This window comes from Chaetodon trifascialis, chromosome 4 (genome assembly GCF_039877785.1).
Source record: "Chaetodon trifascialis isolate fChaTrf1 chromosome 4, fChaTrf1.hap1, whole genome shotgun sequence".
Lineage (NCBI taxonomy): Eukaryota > Metazoa > Chordata > Actinopteri > Chaetodontiformes > Chaetodontidae > Chaetodon > Chaetodon trifascialis.
The window spans coordinates 10,145,958-10,165,826 of NC_092059.1; the positions used below are offsets into that span (position 1 = coordinate 10,145,958).

General features: G+C 43.6%; 2 protein-coding genes across 5 annotated transcripts; one reads left to right on the forward strand and one right to left on the reverse strand.

The window, feature by feature from the left end:
- The first annotated feature begins 956 nt into the window (after window positions 1–956).
- Window positions 957–11,867, forward strand: lmx1a (LIM homeobox transcription factor 1, alpha). Its single transcript, XM_070961395.1, has 9 exons — window positions 957–1,191; window positions 1,284–1,320; window positions 1,656–1,836; window positions 7,878–8,098; window positions 8,721–8,899; window positions 9,609–9,686; window positions 10,061–10,154; window positions 10,592–10,777; window positions 11,315–11,867. Exons 2-9 carry the CDS (start codon window positions 1,293–1,295, stop codon window positions 11,455–11,457), a joined length of 1,110 nt encoding a protein of 369 aa, XP_070817496.1. The 5' UTR covers window positions 957–1,191; window positions 1,284–1,292; the 3' UTR covers window positions 11,458–11,867.
- A 1,820-nt stretch (window positions 11,868–13,687) lies between these two features.
- selp (selectin P) lies at window positions 13,688–19,357 on the reverse strand. 4 transcript variants are annotated; one of them, XM_070961097.1, is made up of 17 exons: window positions 19,308–19,357; window positions 19,141–19,219; window positions 18,650–19,033; window positions 18,455–18,562; window positions 18,181–18,366; window positions 17,900–18,091; window positions 17,333–17,518; window positions 17,051–17,236; window positions 16,766–16,948; window positions 16,466–16,651; window positions 16,154–16,339; window positions 15,618–15,803; window positions 15,302–15,487; window positions 14,592–14,780; window positions 14,324–14,512; window positions 14,097–14,219; window positions 13,882–14,016 (listed from the first exon to the last, which is right to left on the reverse strand). In XM_070961097.1, the coding sequence occupies exons 1-17, from the start codon at window positions 19,320–19,322 to the stop codon at window positions 13,952–13,954; spliced, it is 2,829 nt and encodes a 942-aa protein (XP_070817198.1). In that variant the 5' UTR covers window positions 19,323–19,357; the 3' UTR covers window positions 13,882–13,951. The 4 variants fall into 4 exon arrangements, with proteins under 4 accessions (XP_070817195.1, XP_070817196.1, XP_070817197.1 ...); XM_070961094.1 differs by lacking the exons at window positions 19,141–19,219; window positions 19,308–19,357 and adding an exon at window positions 14,999–15,184 and having other exon boundaries at window positions 13,688–14,016; window positions 18,650–19,015; XM_070961095.1 differs by lacking the exons at window positions 16,466–16,651; window positions 19,141–19,219; window positions 19,308–19,357 and adding an exon at window positions 14,999–15,184 and having other exon boundaries at window positions 13,688–14,016; window positions 18,650–19,015.
- Between the last annotated feature and the right edge of the window lie 512 nt (window positions 19,358–19,869).

The following is a 19,869-nucleotide window of genomic DNA, read 5'->3' on the forward strand; positions in this document are numbered from 1 at the left end:
CATTTTGATGCCTTTAAAATCCGAATCAGTTTTTACTTTTCATTCGCGATAATCTGAAACTGCATTTTTATTATGTGACTAAAACTAAACAAGGGAGTTTCTTTAATCGTATATCACCTCATTTTCGATTTCTCATCATATATGATGTGCTTTATTTTTTAATTCTATTTTTTCAGAGACAAAAGCAGCCCGGAAATATTTGTTGTGTTGAAAACTGAAAATGTCTCAGGCTTTTCGCTTGTCCCCTCTTTGTAGTTCCCACTATTGGCCACCAGGTGGCGTCTGCAGTGTACACACAGTGCTTGTTTGCATGGTCGCACTTATGCTTTACTTTCCAAAGATGTGTGATGTGTAAAGGCCGGTGGTGAAGATGTCACAGGGAGTAGAGCGGAAACAGACCGATATATATACGCCTTACATCCCCTCATAACAGATATGTCTATACCACTATATCAACTGATGAGTGACAAGACAGCCCAGCTCTGTACAGAAAAAAATATATTTGAGGTGTTATAGAAACCTTTATACAAAAATATTTGGGAATGATATGAGCTTATACATACAAATATAAAATAGGCAACCATATTGAACAGATATTAAAACTTTGAAGCATATCAATATTGCATTGGCCTCAAAAATAATCTATCTATCTATCTATCTATCTATCTATCTATCTATCTATCTATCTATCTATCTATCTATCTATCTATCTATCTATCTATCTATCTATCTATCTATCTATCCCTTTCATGAGTGTCTCTGGTAACTCAGAGCGTGGACACACACACACACACACACACACACACACACACACACACACACACACAGAGGGAGAGTGAAGAGAGGGAGGGGGAGAGAGAGGTAAGCGGCACCTGCACATGGAGGAAGTCTCTCTCTCTCTCTCTCTCTCTCTCTCTCTCTCTCTCTCAGTTTCTGTCTCTCTCTCTCTCCTTCCCGTTCACTCCTAATAGGATAATTGATAGACAGCCTAAATAGTCAATAACGGTGGACTCAGAGAGGTCGACGGAAGCTCTGAGGACAAACTTTGCTGCTTTCTGCTCCGAGCAGCAAGTTGAGCGCCGGAGATGCTGAGAAGAAGCTGATCACCCCAAACTACTTTTCCACCGTCTGGAAACTCGCGTTTATTTGATTTTATTCCATTTTGGGAGGATTTTTGTTTTTGTTTTGCAGGTATGAGCTTCTTGAACTTAAACATCTTTGAAATGTTATTTTACAATATTCATCTTCTCTCCATTAACTTTGGTGAAAATGTGTTTCCTCAGAGGGCTGCCATGGTGGATCGACCGGCATTATGCTTAGGTGGGTAAAACTTCACATTTAGTTGGCAAGATTTTGATGTAAAAACATGAATTTTTGATGTTAATTTCACTTGCGGTATTTGGTTTTTAGCGCTATTTTTTAGCACACGGTCATCAATCGAACTTAATTTTCGGCCAATTTAAACAACGGTCATAAACGGCTAAAAACAACTGGTGACCTCTTATATAATACACACATTTTATTGAACAAAACTAACTACTTTTCCTTCACATTTTAAGGAGGAAAAGCTGCACTTAACGGCCTCCCCATCAAACTTTGTTGCGTCCTGCTGATTGCTGAAGTGTCCTAATTAAAGGATTTCCCCATCATTGCAGATATGGCTCAGGGGGCAGTGTGTGCCGGGTGCCACCGGCTGATCAGAGACAGATTTCTGCTCAGAGTCACTGACGGCCTCTGGCATGAGGAGTGCGTGCGGTGCGCGGCGTGCGGGGACGCGCTCCAGAACTCCTGCTTTCTGCGGGACCGCAAACTTTACTGCAAGCGGGACTATGCTGAGTGAGTGCTGATGTCAAACTCTTCATTGTTTGCTTTCTCCAGATGTTACAGCTGAAATCATAAAACACTCACATCGCATTCATATATTAACTTTTCATCCCTGGTGAGAGGTTTGTAATGAGGCTTTACGGGTTGAACATCTGATTTTATGTTTCTGTTTTTGTTTTTTTCTCAGAGGTTTTGCATTAAGATATACCATTTAATTTAATCTAAAAAAAAAATATATGCAGAAAATGTTTTTGGGAACCAAAGTCATGTGACTAAGTCAATTTTTCAGATGTTAAGTCACTGAATGAAGGCATTTTAATTATATTTAAATAAATGCACCATATATGCATCCATTTTTTAGTATAATTTATTTTCTAGACCTGCATTTTTTTTAATTTTTTTTTGGCACATGCATATGTTAGAAATATGCTACCAACATTAGAGTTCATGCATAGGAAATAAACTCCAGTAGCGTTTCACTAATGTACTTTTAGTTTTGTTGCAGGTTGTTTATTTTATTTCGTCGTATCTTGTACATCTCATTGTGTTTCTTTGGCCCGGGGTCCAAAAATTATTTTGTGTTATTAAGTCATTTTTACAACAGAACCCTTGTCTAGATCTGACCTTGACTAAGAATGTGTGTGTGTGTGTGTGTGTGTGTGTGTGTGTGTGTGTGTGTGTGTGTGTGTGTGTGTGTGTGTATGAGACAGACCTGAGAGAGACAGTGGGGAAACAAGTGATGTCTCTAACTTAAACATATCTATCAATACAGAGTTTTACATTCTGCACGTACAGCATGGGTATAGTTTATGGCAAAAGCATTGAGTTGTGTGTGTGTGTGTGTGTGTTCATGTGTTGTTGTGTGTGTGCGTATATGGTGTAAGTTGACTTCCAGGGAACTTGGCACAGTGCGAGAGAACAAGGTGACTGTAGGAGGAAGGGGTGGCGAGGGAGCTGGAATGCGAGAACACTATTGCATAGTGTACATCCATACACACACACACACACACACACACACACACACACACACACACACAAAACAACACGATCACACCTTCACACACACATACAGCACACGACCAGGGGTAGAGCTCAACTGACACATTGTCAAAATGTGTTAAAATTTCAAGGCCCATTGGCGTGGCAACTGCAAGCTGGGGACAACATATGGTCTCGTCGATGAGGCGGTCCCCCCCCCCCCCCAAAACTCCCACCATCGTCACCCATCGCCCAACTCCCTCCTACCCACTCACTGCCTCATCCCCTCATTCGTTCTCCAAAACATGCTCTCACCTAAACAAGAGCCAAGACAAAAACTGCACACCCTAACAGGAATCAACTCACATTATTTCTGAACAATTTAGTGACGGCGGTTCTGCCAAGCAGGCAGGGAAACGAGATATGTTACACTCACTGGTCCAAAATGCTCCCCGCCATCATGTTCCCAGTCAGCTAAATGACACTGCAGCGGTGTTGGATGCCTGTGCGCCTTTGTGATCAGAGCATTTCTCATCAGAACGTTTAAAACATTCTGATTTTTAGGACAAGCGCTGACATGAACGTTTTAACCGGTGTTTTGATGGATAAATGGATGTCAGAGTGGATTCTTGTAAAACCTGCTCAAAGTGCTTAGCATGATCAGTGCAGCACTTGGTTGAAGCGCAGAGAAAAGAGCAGGACTGAGAGGTAATTAGGAGAGTAGAGCCATATGTCAGAAGGTCTGGTGCATCCCTACAAGAGAGACGGCGAGGCTGGTGTGAACTTATTTTGGGGGACAGTGCGCTCCACGAGCCCTGGCGTTATGTGCCGTGGCATCTGGAAAGCTCTGCACACAGCAGCCGCTGTGTCGAGCGATGGGACAACGCCCAGCCGACCGTGAGATATCTGACCTGACCAATTAGCAGGAGGCCTGGTGCCAGAGCTCTGCCTCTGAGGTCTCATGTCTCCACCTCCTCGCTCCTCCTGTCTGGGGTTATGGCACCTTATAACACATGAGCACCACTTTTGTCCAGGATGAGGGGCTTTAAAACTGTGCCAGTGTTTCTCTCGCAGTGCAAACTGTGTGCCTCTTTTCATCCAGGAGGAGTGTGAAGCCAGCTCGTAAGTGACGATTATTCCATACTGTGACAACATTTGTCTCTTACCACATGCTGAATCTTCTATTTGAGTCTCGCCCTGTTTTTCCCTTTGCTCATGTGGGAAATCAGCGCCAGTCGCACCACCAGGTTTGGCCTGTTTGTGGGAGTTATAAGGCATTAATGCTAGTAGTTGAACTCCCTGAACACAGCAGCTTATAATATGCCATTATGCTTATATTACAGGGTCCAAAAGGCCATACATAACTAACATCTGAATGGTGAGTTATTAGATATGTTAAGATTAATCTATGGATTCATGCCAGATAATGCTGCTGGAAGGAAGGAAAGCAAACTTAAATCAAATCTCTTCCAGTATTCAGAGAGTATAAGGAAAAGCATCAAAGAAGCAAGATCAACATAGCAACAGAAAAACTAAATGAAAGGGGAAGAACATACAAAAAATAAAAACAAAAACATGTATTTAATGTATTGACACTGGCACTGAGTCACCCTGTGAACTAGCTCTGATCTTTTTTAGATGTAAACCATTAATGGATGCACGTTCTTTGTTATAATTATTTAGATTTAGGACATTTAGCATCATATTTGTACTTAATGCTGTACCTGTTAAACTTAAACAGACATCTTGCCATCCAGTTCAGATGAAATAATTCAAACAAGCCGCATAAGTTCTGCTTGTGTCAAGTATTTTTTGAGAAAACCTTCCTGATTTTCAGCCTGTATGAATATTTATCAATGACTGCAGCAGCTTTGAACTCATCCTGTACATCACCAGAATGTAAAGATTAGCAAAAAGGTGATTTTGAAGACCGACAATCGAGTCTACAATTGTCGTTTCACACCACGATGTCCTGATGCAGGACTTATTTTGACTTGATGATTTTATTTATGTAAACTCAGATTACCCTGCAGAACAACTGACCTCATTGTTTATGCTTTTAGTGACATTTAAAAACTCATTATGAAGCCACTGGCAAAATTCATGGGATTGGTATTAAATTCCATAAATAACCACCAGAGAGTTCCTAAATCAAGTAAATCATTAATGATTAGTTGGTTTAGATAATTGGATGGATTTATTTTCTTGTGGCCATTCTTGACATATTAATACATTTGTCTTATTAGTTATTCTGTGATGCATGTTTTTAAAAAATGGCACTTAAATTCAGTTACTACAAAGTGATTATAATGATCATGAAAGTCTACTTTCTTCCATGGCAGCTCTTTAAATATTTTGTTCTATATGCTGAGGTTATATGATGAGATTTTCCAGGACAAAACAGCATAAGATTGTCAGGGGTATTAATAGATATTCCTGAATTGGTTGCATTGTCCGTCCAATCTATGTCGTTTGTTTTGCCTGACCTGAGGGACTCACACAGGACACACAATACATCCAGCACACTGTGCTGTAATTTAATGACGCACTATGCAAATTCCTGTCTGACAATGTGATGTTTAGGTTGCTTAGATTGTCAGTAGATTTAGATTGGCTGAACGGTTCAGTGGTCAGGTGGACTGGACATCAGATTGGTCGTCAGATCAGCGCTGTGACTGGTGGTGCACTTGACCCGCAGATCTGTATCTGATACACGCTCTCTGCTGGTGTGTGTGTGTGTGTGTGTGTGTGTGTGTGTGTGTGTGTGTGTGTGTGTGTGTGTTCTGCAAAGGATCCATGTTAACCTGATCCAGAAACAGGATCTGTCTCTCTGCATGTCCACTAGACCAGCAGTCTGTTTGCCTGAGCGCCAAAGGTCAGCGCTAAAGTCAGGGCAGGGACAATGAGTGGGGAGGGCTTTCGCTCTGTGTGTGTGTGTGTGTGTGTGTGTGTGTGTGTGTGTGTGTGTGTGTGTGTGTGTGTGTTGTACATTTCTGCTAAACTCTCATCTTATTATACATCGCATTTGCCTTGAGAGCGCCTGACCCTGGCCGTGTCAGTGTGGAGGAGCGCAGGATTTTTGCTGACTTGTTTCTCTGTAATGATCTTGTCACTAATTGCCATGTCTAAATCCAGCGTGACTGAGTGTTCCCGCTCTCCTGGCAGGGCCTCTGGGCCAATCATGTCAACGGAAACTCTGAAATATTAAACACCTTGAGCTGCTCCATAAGTATTGGAGGTACTCTTACCTTTGCATTAACAACGCTTAAGAATACTGGGCACAATAAGACGAACTGGACAAGGCGCATAATGGAAAAGCGATTCTCGAAACACGAGTGATCTCACAACATTAATGCCCACAGTTTCTTCTCCGCTGACAGCTAGCATTAGCATCACACTGAGACATCAAGTCAAACGCTGCATCCTTGAAACATCCCGGGTATTTTCTCCGCCACACTTCCTTTGAAAATGTTTCGTTGATGCATCTTGTGTTGCCACAGGAATGCGCATACCACAGACGGTATGTTGGCCATATTAAAGCGCATACCACTGAGGCCGTGAGGCAGACGACTCCGATGGGTCAAGCAGCCCGACTGACCCTCCTGAGCTGCTGGGAATGGGCTTTACCGTTTCCCTAGCGACCCCACAGCAACAGTGAGAGGTCCCAGCAATGTTTGGCTTCAGGATGTTGCAGCTCCAGACCTTTTGACAAGGATGTCTCAACCTGGCTGTTTGCTTTCTGTTTAGTGGGAGTTTTTGTTTGCGTGCAAATATTGTGCTGAATTCCCAAATGCAATATTTGTTTCACGTGAAAGTTAACATGAAATCTTTTTTTTTTTAGATGTATTTCATGGACACCACCTATTGCTAAAATTTGTGCTGAAGCAAAAGCAATTTTGGCATAAAATTTCCACACTAGAAAAAATCATTTTTCTTTTTAGTGACGTGAAAGGAGCATATGTCAATGAAAACTACAGCCATAACTGAGACAAAAGGCATAGATTTATAATTATATAATGGATATAAATGACTATAAAGATAAAGTTTACCATAAAGTTTTTCCAGTGAAACAGATATGATGGCTGTGGCTCATCATTTCCGCAGCTGACCACATGGGAGGCCAATACAGGATCAATACTAACATGCTAATGTTACTCTGAAAAGTAAAAGCTTTCATTTGAGCATGAGCAGCTGCACTGATCAGTATCAAAGGAATTTTTTATTTTACACAAACCTCGAATGCTCCTAGGTCACAAAGTAGTAAAAAAAAAATACAAATGATACATTCAGTGATGTACTGTGTGTAGACTCTCCTTATGGGTCACACGAAGTATTTTTATTTGAAAACAAAAAGGTGGACAAAAAGCTGTCACTTTCTCATGCCTCTGGGCTGACTGGTCTGGTGACCCAGTCAGGTCTGGAGACAAACACCAGTTCCAGAATGATGACGCATCATCCTGCGTGACAGACCCAAAATGCCGCGGTGTCAGCCAGCGGACAATGGTCCTGCTGCTCGGGGGCTGGCTCTGTCTTTGTCCCGCTCTGGTTAAGCAGACTTAGGGATAATTCCGCGGATAATTCATGGGACCGGCGGCTCAGCCTCTCCCACCGGGAGATCTGATTCCCCCCCTCTGCCTGGAGCCATGGCCTGCCGAGAGCTTTTCTCCTGCCTCCCCAGGAGCACAGCCTCGGACACGGCAGCCGGAGCCACGGCAACAGTCTCTGAGGCTAAGCCCACCAGTCCTGGTTGCCAGGCGCTAAGATGCACACCCGCCACGCTAAGGGTATGCGTCTGAGTGGTCGGAGCAGGGGGAGGAGGAGGAAAGGGGAGAAGTCAGGTTGGCAGTTTGTTTTGAGTGACAGCTCGACTCAGCAACATTCCCCAAGTCAACCAAGCATTTTTTTTTCTCATGGGGTCCCTTTACTGAGGTGTGAGGGGTCCTCAAGTGTCTCAGCTTATGCTTAAGCTCCATCCAGTCAAACAAAAGCACTGCTCTCTTTTATTTACTGAGCTCTCACAATTTCTCTCTATTTCCTCCCTCGTTACACCCCCACCCTCCCACCCCTCTCTACAGTCTGTTTGCAGTGCGTTGTGGGGGCTGTGCGGAGGCCATCTCTCCCACAGAGCTGGTGATGCGTGCGGGGGCCGCTGTGTTCCACCTGCGCTGCTTCACCTGCAGCGTTTGTTCCTGCCGCCTGCAGACTGGAGACCGCTGTGTCCTCAGGGAGGGACAGCTACTGTGTGCCAGAGAGGACTACCACCAGTGTCTGGCCAGCCCGACCTCCTCTGACACAGGTACAGGCGGTATACAGTGTGTGTGTGTTTTTGTGTGTGTGTGTGTGTGTGTGTTTGTATACTCATCACTGGGGTAAATCTGACCCAATACCAATCCAATATTGAGTCAGAGTTTCTCAGTACCCATGTGTAGAACTAACAACTTCATTTGTGATATTCACAATTTAATCTTGAGTTTGTTCTGTCCATCAATGGGTCAAAATAATCACATTAATATAATTAATGAAAAAAAAAACTGACTCTGGGTCAAAACAATCCATCAATAATTAATTGTTTCCTCTAAGGTAGCAATGAAAAAGACCATATGATATGTGTCAAATGTTGATCATGCCTGCTTTTATTTTAATGTTTCCGACTACTTTTCCATCCAATTCAAATGCTGCTGGGATATTGAGTCACGCTATGTTGTTAAAAAGCTTTCTGGGAAATGTAGGCAACCTGGTTGAGTTCAGAGATCAGGCGAGCTACAATCATCAGCTACAATTCTTAATCACAAAATAACTAAATGCAAATGAGACATCTTAGATTGATGGCATGAATTTCTTTTTCTACCTATCTCTCAACATTTGTCTTCCTTAATAAGTGAATAAACATCTGCGCTTCACTCCTGTCTGCCCCCTAGGTAAAAGTGATGATGAAGAAGAAGAAGAGGAGGAGGAATCTGGGAGGGGTTCAGGCAGACGAGTCAGGTCAGAGGACCCGGAGAGCAAACGTCCCAAGAGGCCGCGCACTATTCTGACCACTCAACAAAGACGCACATTTAAAGCCTCCTTTGAGGTGTCATCCAAGCCTTGCCGGAAGGTAGAGTGTTTATTCTGTGTTCACTAACCAGTGTGTGGATAGAAAGCGCTAAAGTCTGTGTCACATTCGCTTCTGTTTCAGATATGAAGAGCGAATTTGCACAGTGTATGTATGCAACTCCACCAAAAACTGTCAATTCCAGTCATTTTAATGAGGATATAACATAGCCTAGCCTTAGAAATTAGCATCCAACAGTATCAAAACTTTACAGGAAGTGTAGTTTTCTTTCTTTCTTTCTTTCTTTCTTTCTTTCTTTCTTTCTTTCTTTCTTTCTTTCTTTCTTTCTTTCTTAATTTTGACGAAATATTAGTTGTTTTGTATGTTTTTTAGCTGATGAGATCCTCAGAGTAGATACACTTCTACCTCAGAATGTGGACAGAAAACCACTGTGTCATGTGTTGTTTTTACTGTGTTTTTCCAGAAAGAACAAAAGAAATAACTCCTTAAAAATGTAGAAGTTAGCCCAGAAATCTGACAGGAATTGAGTTATTTTGTACTGCTAATGTGCAGATATGTACTAATCTGAAAGTGCAGAATGTTTTAAAAGTATTTCTAAAAAAACATAAATGTTTTATTGTTTCGTTCTTGTTTAAGGTAGATCACTGAGGCACCTCAAACAACCTTGAAGTGACCTCCTCACTGTTTCTATTTTCCAATTTTTTCACCCTCCCTTTCTTACTTTCTCCCTCCCCCTGAATCTTGATCCAAGGTAAGGGAGACCTTGGCAGCAGAGACTGGTCTGAGCGTCCGGGTTGTGCAGGTCTGGTTCCAGAACCAAAGAGCCAAAGTAATACAAAGTACACACAAACACGCATGCATGCATGCACACACACACACGGTCATATGCGCTACTAATAAAAGGACTCTTTCTGCACCTTGTTTGTATGCCAGAGTGGAAATCAGCCTGGTTATCTCTTCATACAGGAAACTGATGACATCTCACTGCGAGATCACTGTAGATTAAACCCCATATTTCCTCACAAAGTGGACTCATGTGTGGCTTCCCTCCTCCACTGAAAGATGTCCTTTACCTCGCTGTTAATACTTTGCAATTGAGCGAACACACTCGTACGCCTGGGTGGCAGAGGGACTGTGGAGTGAGGAAAATGTTTTACACCAGGTCTGTATGTGAGCTTCATGTCTGCTGGTGCATGTTTTCAGATGAAGAAACTGGCCAGGAGACAGCAGCAGCAGCAGCAGCAGCAGCAGGAGCAGCAGACGCAGGAGCAGCGTGAGCACCCATCGCATCACACAGGTATCAGACTGATTTCATGAGTGCTTTATTACTCCCACATGATACGACATCCTAAAGATAAAGGTAGATTTGCCTCGTACTTCTCTGCAATGACAAACTAATTTTCAAAGAAAGAAAAATGTCATATGATCCATTTTGTACAAGTGCAATGAGTGTTGTGTATTGAAGATTATTTTAGCAGACAGAATTGAGTTAGAAATACTGCAAAGGGGGGAGAGTCAGATAAGGTTTAATACCACTCAGAATTCCGTGTCCCTTTAAAAGATTTCCGATAGAAATCTTGACACATATGCAAGTTTTGAAAGCCACAAAAATACACTAATAGAGCGGTACAGAGGCTAAGTATTCAAAGCAACATGAAGGTAGCAAAGGGCACAAAAGCTTACTGAAAAATACTGTAACAGACAGCAGTGAACACTATCTCCTGTGCCCCACAGCGCCCTCCTGTGGCGGTTTGACCTCTGAGATGGAGCGCCTTGGGTCCTCCTATATCCACATTCAGCAGCAGCAGCAGCAGCAGCAGATGGGACTCACCACACTGGAGCAGCAGGACTTTGACATGGACCCCTTCAGACAGGGCCTGACCCCACCTCAGATGCCAGGGGATCACATGCACCCCTACGGTAAAGACCTCAGTGTAGCACTGTTTCTTGGGGCACTACTCTATGCACTTATGCTGCAGAATAACACACATTTCTATTTTAGCACTGCACCAACAGAAATGTCAAAATGCTAAAACGTCACTGATTTTTGGGCAAAATGTTGAAATGATTGCATTGAAGTGTATAATAATAATAATAATAATAATAATAATAATAATAATAATAATAATAATAATAATAATAATAATAATAATAATAATAACAAACAAACAGAAGCCAGCAAATGTCCTTAAGATGTGTAATTTTCATTACCATTTCCCATTTGATAGTCTTTCATTAGTTTCTTTTAAAAAATAAAAAAGGTTTATTTTAGCGCCCAAGCCAAGATAGCCCTCCGGATCACAGACGACACTACTGTTGCACAGGCTGCGTTGTACTGTACAAATGACAAATAAACTGAACTTTCTAAATGAAATCAGTGAAATGCCCCTTTAAACCAATCTGTAATCACATTACAGCCTAACTATCCAGTGATCAATGGTGTTGTGTCTTTTTTAGGCTTTAAAGGTCTGTACGGTGACGTGGACAGAGACCCTCTGTGTCACGTGGCTGACAGCGACTGCCTGCCCCTGGGCGACTCCTCTCTGCTCACTCCTATCGACCGCCTCTACTCCATGCAGGACTCTTACTTTGCCTCCTGAGGTTGGAGTCTGGACTCAGTGAGAAGCAGCGCGCCTCCCTCGCTCTGCATCGCTCTCTGGTCTCTTCATCTATCTGTCTGTACCGTGCACAAGGTGGTGAAGAAGTGGTTGCAAAATCACCGCCAAGGGGACGCGGGTACACTGTGATGCAATATACCAAGTGCACCTCCATATAAACACAATTACACTGCTGCCTCTTATGCTTTACAGTCCCACTGTACAACACAAACTCCTGTGTATGCATGACACTGTTGGACCTCTGTCACTATGTTTGAATGTTAGATTATGAGATTATATTGGCATCTACTAATGTAAATAGCTGTTTGGGTATTTGTATTTATTCTCAGAATGTGTGTATGCTGTTTATCTTGAATGAATCCACAATGATCAATAAATAATGGTTATGATACAGTGAATGTTCAGCAATGGTGTGTGGCACAGTGAGCACGAAGCACAGGCTGATTTATGATGAAGATGGGGCATTCATGCTGAGGGTTAGAGCTGGGTCAGTCCATCCTCGGTGCTTATCAGTCCAATCTAGGTGACAGGTCAGCAAGGCATCTTCCCCCGGCTGTTGGGTGGATCATCAGATTGTAAAATGCTGGGCTATGACAGCTGTATGGGTCAGTGGCAGGTAAGCATCACATCCACGCCGCCATCATCAACGCTCACATTGTGCTCCTCACGGTCAAAGGCCCTCGCTGCATTTTTCTGCCTTTTCCTTCCTCCAGTCATAGATGGGAGAGGAGGGGGGGGACCACCCAGGCACTGTGCCCAGCTGGAATGCACCAATCCTGGGGAAGGAGGTTGAGAAGCCCCAGAGAGGGGGCTCCAGACAACAGAGGGGCTGAAAGCTGTGTCAGGGGAGAATGCCCAGGGTGACACAGAGATATGAAGCCCCACTGTATGGAGTGCCTCCTTGCCCCAGCCATGAACCCTCTCCTGGACCCATCTCATATTTCCCACTATGAAATCAGACCTTGCAGACCAGAGAGCGCAAGTCAATGGTCAGGAACAATCTAACTGTCTGTCACCGCGGTATGCTACTGCCAGCCAAAGCTAAAGAAGTGTGCAGCAGAGTATAGTGAGTGTGTGTTCCTTTGTATCTGTGTCTGTATCTGCTCTAAGTGTCTGCTGGCATGTACATGTACGCACGCTCATGTGTTAGGAGGAACAACACTCTTTGTTGTAGGGGACTAAAGCATCATAATGCATTTCCTCACATCTTTAGAGGTATGAAGGGAGAAAAGGCAGACTTAAATATCAGGGAAGGAAGCCAAGGTGCTCACCTGCAGGGCCTTTTCCCTTCCCTTGCGCGAGTCTGTGTGCAGTTGGCATGCATTTATGGTTGCCAGCAGCAGTGGGTGGGATGAGAAAAAAATAATCAAACCGTGATCATACGGTCACAGCAGGCAGCAATAACCTCATTATTATTCTGACGGTAGCCAAACAGTTTCCTGTCAACAGTTCGGTTATTTATTGCACCCTTCATGCCAACCACAGGCCACAAACCCTCTGTCTTTTAACTGCTATAATTGGCTTCATGCTGTTGCAGCGCCAAGACAGATGCACACGCTTTGCTGAAGATACTCCATTGGCCGTTTGCAGCACATTTAAAAGTCTGGGGGTATAGCTTACTGTTGGCACAGACACACAAGAATGAATCTATACAGTAGAGACACCCTTACAATAGACAGACTGAATAGAGACAGTGGTAAATTGGTAATGTCGAAAATGTATATCATCTCTACTATACAACATCTTTTCAACTGCATCAGTTCAAGCCATTAAATTCAATATAGTGTAGTTACTGAGGGGGTAGTGAATTGTCCCTCGGGTGTCGGATCAGTGCCCATTGTCACACGTTAAGCTATCAGTCTGATAGATCACCTCCTCACCACTCGGTGGCAGGAGCTTTCTGGCCACCAAATGTGCTAAACTGACACTTTGTGGCCGTTTGGCAATCTCAAAGGTTTTCTGCCACTTCCACAACTGACCCCACAGTATTGGTTCCTATGGGGGAGGTCAAATGTGAGTAAACTGAGCTGCGAGGGAGGTTTTCCTATACTGAACCAAATGACACTGGGCACAGTTGAAAGATTGCCAACACCAATCACACGCTTAATGTGCAATACTGTGTGATTCAGCTAAAAAAAGAATAAAATAAATGGTGAGGAGATTCAAGAATTGTTGATAGTTTATTGACAGTTAAGCAATGTACAAGCAGGATATGAAGCAAAAGCTGCAGACAGAGTGTATGTGTATCATGCATGAATTATGTTTCATGATTTGGGTTCTTTAATATTAAAAGGTGAAGGGTTTCGTGTAAAATGTGCATGATTATCTGCATCTTTAAGGATGTTCTGAATGGAAATCAAAATCAGTTTATTCCTGTAATCTTTTGGTACCGCTGCCAAGATTCATATAATAGCAAGCATTAGGGTCGAATATTTCAAATGATTTGCAAAAGAAAGAAGAAGAAGAAAAAAAAAAATCAAGATTCAAAAGCTGGATTCTCTCTTTCTTCCCATCCTGATCCATCATGCAGGAGTGTATTTCCTGCAAAAAGCATAAATTAGGATCAAGGATATATGCTACAATATACTGTGTATGTGTCACATCAGCACAGTTAGTCTCACCTCTTTTCTTAAATCGCGTCATAATGAACAAACACAGTCCTATCAGGATAAGTGGCACAACAACAGAGGCTGCTCCTATACCCGTATACATCAGCATGGCAGTCCCCACTGGCATCCCTTCCACTGGAACAAGATCCTTAGTTAGCATCCTAACTTTTTATATCAAGATGGTAAACATGGTAAACATTATACCTGCTTAATACTCATGCTGGCAAAAAGCTGTTTACCTGTGCATTTAGGCAGGCTCTCACTCCAAAACCCAGTGGAGGAGCAAAACAGCACCTCTGTGCCATTTAGGGAGAATCCGTCTTTACAGGTGAAAAGACACTGGGAGCCGAAGCTGAAGTTCCCCAGAGGATGGGAGCAGTTCATAGACAGGGCTAAAGGCAAGGCACGAATCGCCTCACACTGCACCGCTGAATGTGGAAAACACCTTTCTGAATACCTGAACAGCAAGATAATAGCAGTGCGTTTGAAGTAATGCTGGACACTCACGCTGGCAGGTGGGCAGATCCTGATTCCAGTGGCCTGAGGTGTTGCATGTCATAGCTGATGTTCCTCTCAACCAGAAACCCTCATTGCATTCAAAGTCACAGTGGGAGCCATAGCTGAAAGCGGAGTAAGGATGGCTGCAGTTCATCCTCCCATGTTGTGGAGCCTTGGCCAGTAGGGGGCATGGTTGTGCTGTAGATGAATAAAACTATGACCGTCAGCTTAAGACCAAATAATCCTCATTTACTGAAACAAATGAGCAAAAAGGGTTATTTCCTAAGTTAATGAAACAAGTGCTGTGCTGATTATGAAATAAATGAATGTATGGACACATATAAACCCACATTTTAAATCACAAGTGTATGTTTAATATTTATGCCAAGTGCAGCTCTCAGATTGTGATTAATTACCCTGACAGCAGGGGATGTCTGTGCTCCACCTGCCCAGAGAAGTGCACTCTGTGTCAGCTGTCCCATTCAGAACAAAACCCTCATCACAGGTCGATGTGCACCGAGAACCAAAACTGAACTCTCCATGTGGAGCAGAGCAGACTAAAGAGCCATGAGAGCAGGAGTTTGGAGGTGAACATCTCTTAGCTGGAAGAGAAACAGAGGCAGAAAGGGATGGAGCTATTTAAAAGCTTTACTTCATCGAGAGTCATGCCATCTAAACAGTAAAAATAAGAGTTCTTCTGTTGATTACAATGTTTTTACCTAAGCACTGAGGGATGTCTGTGCTCCACTTGCCCAGAGAGGTGCACTCTGTGTCAGCCATCCCATTCAGGACAAAGCCCTCCGCACAGGTTGATGTGCACCGGGAACCAAAACTGAGCTGTCCATGAGGACCAGAGCAGAGTAGAGAGCCATGAGGGGGAGAGTTCAGAGTGGGACATCTCTTAGCTGGAGTTGACGAGATAGAGGGAGAGACCATGATATTAATGAGCTTCACATGGCAAAGAATCGAAACGATTAAATCTCAAGCTCTTCTATCGACTATAATCAGGAGATTGTGATAAAAAGATGTTTTTACCGGGGCAATGTGGCATGTCTGCGCTCCACTCGCCCATAGAGGTGCACTCTGTGTCAGCAGTCCCTTTGAGGACAAAACCCTCCTCACATGTTATGTTGCACCGAGAACCAAAACTGAACTCTTCATGAGGATCAGCGCAGATGAAGGAGCCATGAGAGGGAGAGTTCAGAGTGGGACATCTCTTAGCTGGAAGGTAGACAGGTAAAAGGAGAGACCAACAGAATATATCAGACTTTCATGTGGTTTTCATGTAAACTTAACACAAGCTATATTCACAGAGCCTTCACGCTCGGCTAAAAATCCTGATCCCGCATTAGAAAAATAGACAGTTAAAACAACCAATGAGCTAAAAGGACAATGGCAAAGTGTCAGGGAGAAGAAGAGTAATGAATATGTATGAATGCAAGAAATGAAAAAATACATGATATTGAGAATTGCATAAAAAGTTCCTAAAATAGCAGGAAAACTTATCTCTAATGCAACATGTACAGGAAATAATCTGCTCGAAATCTATATATAATCTACAATTGTTTTACCCAAGCATTGTGGGATGTCTGCGCTCCACGTGCCCATAGAGGTGCACTCTGTGTCAGCCGTCCCTCTGACGAGAAAGCCCTCCTCACATGTTATGTTGCACCGAGAACCAAAACTGAACTCTTCATGAGGATCAGAGCAGATGAAGGAGCCATGAGAGGGAGAGTTCAGAGTGGGACATCTCTTAGCTGGAGGGGAACAAGGAGAAATCAGTGCTTTCATGGTAAAGATGTCCAGTTTAGCCACCTCAACCATTAAATTAAGAGTTCATCTGTTGATTGAGAACAAAAGATACACTCTCTTTTTCTTTTTACCCAAACAACGAGGGATGTCTGTGCTCCACTCGCCCATAGAGGTGCACTCTGTGTCAGCAGTCCCATTGAGGACAAAGCCCTCCTCACATGTTATGTTGCACTGAGAACCAAAACTGAACTCTGCATGAGGATCAGAGCAGATTAAGGACCCATGAGGGGGAGAGTTCAGAGTGGGGCATCTCTTAACTGGAAAGGAAGCACAGAGAGGGAGAGACAAACAGCATGTTTTAGAACTTAACGTGGTCAAATGATACCAAAATAAACTACAAAAATTGATTATGATAGGCATTTTTTTATTACCCAAACATTGTGGTATATCTGCACTCCACATGCCCAGGGAGTTGCACTCAGTGCTGGCAGTCCCATTCAGTAGAAAACCTTCGTCACAGGTTGCCATGCATCGAGAACCAAAACTGAAGGAACCATTTGGGTCAGAGCAGGTTAGGGAGCCATGAGGAGGATTTATCGGGTTACACCTCCTCACTTGGAAGAAGTACAGAGATCGGGGAGAGAAGAAGGAGCAATGAGAACCGACTGTATCTGATACTTATTTATGCTTCAGTACTCAGTCGTCTGTGGTAATACCTTGGCAAACAGGAAGTGCATGACTCCAGCTCCCCCGTGAAGAACATTTTGTCATGTTTGTGCCAATCAGATCAAAACCTTCTTCACACTGCACGGTGCACATTGAGCCATAGCTGTACACTCCAAGAGGGTCCTGGCATTGCATGGAGGCATTAGGGGGAGCCAATAAACTATCGCACTGTACCACTGGAGAAGCAGAAACACTTTTACTCATCAGAGCTGCATTTTTTCAAGAAGCTTGTGTTCCTTTCAGGGAGCCCTGCCATCATCTCTGTGACCCACCTGTGCATGTAGGTGTAGGTTTGCTCCACTGTCCAGAGGCCAGGCAGGTGAGTGTGTTGTCCCCAGTCAGGTCGTAGCCTTCCTGGCAGGTGAAGTTACACCGTGAACCAAAGGAGAAAGGCTCCAGGGTGTCCAAACATGTCATGTTGCCCGTAACAGGAAACAAAATGGGCGAGCATTTTTTCTCTGTGGTGGGACATAGATATCAATCGCACACAGTTCGCTCAATGGAAATTAGTGTTGTTACAAAATACTTCAGTTTGACCAACTGTGTATTATGACTCCCCTTTCATAAACATAGCATGAGCATGAGGTGGCGGTATGAATAAGCATGCTGACATAATTTACAGTAAAGGGAAACGGTAACTGCCTACCCACAATAAATGACAATGTTGTTTTCCCAATCGACGTACAAATGAGTGTGAAGTAAAGTGATAACAAGTGTGACCTGAATCTGTGCCGCTGTACTGTCTGGACAGGATGTGACTACACACTGCAGCCAGCTAATCAAAGAATTTAAAACATGATTCTAGGTAATTCTACATTCGAAGGTAACGATCACTTTACTTGTGCATGATGGAACGCTGGCTGTCCACTGGCCGGTGTGGTCACAACGTATCTGGTCCTGTCCACTGGGCTCATAGCCTTCATCGCAGCGGACCTCACAGGTGGAGTTGTAGCTGTTAGGCGCGATGGGGTGGCTGCAGTTCATCCTACCTGCACCAACGCTGGTGTGGTTCAGAACTGGACACTGTTCAGCTAAGATAGGCAGTGAGAAATATTTTTCTTGGAACATTAACATCTGAAATAACAATTGTTTGGACATGATTGATCTCCAGTTGCCATACCTTGACACACAGGAACAGGGTGGTTCCAGTCTCCACTGGCTTGGCATAGCAGTTGGGGCACGCCTACCAACTGAAAGCCAAGTTCACAGTGGAAAAGGCAGGAAGAGTTGAAACGGTTGGACCCATAGGGATGGAAACAGTAGTGAGAACCTCGTTCTGGATCCAGAAAGGGTTTGCATGCGATCGCTGATGAAAAAAAGAAAAAGATATTATTTAAGGCCATGCCAAAAGAGGCCATGGTTGATTCACCTATATTATGATAATGTTTGCTCACCCTCATCACAGGCTGATCCCTGGAAACCATGATGGCACTTGCAGGTAAAGCTCCCTATGGTCTCCACACACTCTGCATGGGCACTGCAGGAATCCTGTGTACAAGAGGCTGCAAACATACACGCAGAGAGATCTCACATGCTATAATAAGCCTGCAGCAGTCAGTAAATGTTGAACAAAATAAAGGCCCTTTTACCAGTGTAGCAGACAGTTCCCTTATCCTTGCCACAGTTCTCATTGTTCCACTTGGTTGTGTCTTTGTCCCTCTTAATGTAAATCTCCACACAGTCCTGACCCGCTATGTTATCTGGCTCCTCTGCCGCCCAGTTCTGAGCCTCTTCTGGCACCTTCTCATGGGTTCGATCCCGGATCCATCCTCCACCCACTTTGTGAATGCCTATCCAGTAATATTTTTTATTAAATGGCAGCAGATTGTTGAGGAAGTCAGCCTCCTCCTGGTTCTGGATGACCACCATGTCTGTAAAGTGCTGCTGGCACCACTGACTGGCCTCAAGCCACTGACGGTTTGGACTGATGCTGTAGCTGTAGGTCCATGCCTGTGCTCCTCCTCTGCTCAGGTCTAAGATGAGGTATAAGGACAATACAATGAGACAAATTAGAAGTGGTGAAGCAAGAAAAGAAAGGAGTTTAAAATAGTTTGGCACCTATAAGTTTTAGAAGACCTACCGTGGGCAAATACAATAAATGCTGCTATCAGCACCCTGTGATGCAGGCTTTGTCTGGTATCAACTGAATCTTGAAACATCTGGAATAAAAAATAACTTTTTTTTCTTATAATTACACAAGTCATGTATGAATGTACAACACTTGCAGTGATATTTCACAGGTCTTACCATTTCATTTGTCATCAGTCACACATTCTTGTCGTTGCATTCACTCCTCTGACGGTCGATGGCAAAACAGCATTAATTGCCCTTCAGGGAATGAGTCAATGACCAATTTTGTAATATCACTTTTGCCATAACTTCCTTTCAGGAAGGGCACTACTTTACCACCCATAACAGTGTGGGGGACGGACACACACACACACACACACACACACACACACACACACACACAAATCGTGTTTCCATCACTTTTTGGGACATTGCATAGACTTACATTGCCTCACCTTAACCTAAACCTAAACCTAACTTCAACCCAAGACTTTAATGAAATACTTTATGTGGACTCGAGTTTCATCCCCAAAAAGGAAGATGAGTCCCCACAATGTGACTGCGTAGCCAGCACTGTCCCCACAACAACAGTAATACATGTCCACACACACATTCACTGGTACTTATATCCTCGTGAGGACCCGCATTGACATTCCCTTGGCCCACATCCTAACCTTAACCATGCCTGCACCTATTCTAACAAAACCCTTAAAAACAAGTCTTATCCCTCAAACTGCCC

Bases quoted from the DNA above. Each gene is read 5' to 3' on its own strand.
- lmx1a (XM_070961395.1), top strand. From the start codon at position 1,293: ATGGTGGATCGACCGGCATTATGCTTAG. The intron at 1,321-1,655 runs GTGGGTAAAACT...CCATCATTGCAG, and splicing joins TCGACCGGCATTATGCTTAG to ATATGGCTCAGGGGGCAGTG. The intron at 1,837-7,877 runs GTGAGTGCTGAT...CCCTCTCTACAG, and splicing joins TGCAAGCGGGACTATGCTGA to TCTGTTTGCAGTGCGTTGTG.
- selp (XM_070961097.1), bottom strand. The intron at 18,092-18,180 runs GTATGGCAACTG...TGCCTATCTTAG, and splicing joins CCCTGTTCCTGTGTGTCAAG to CTGAACAGTGTCCAGTTCTG. The intron at 15,488-15,617 runs GTAAAAACATCT...CGTCAACTCCAG, and splicing joins AGACATGCCACATTGCCCCG to CTAAGAGATGTCCCACTCTG.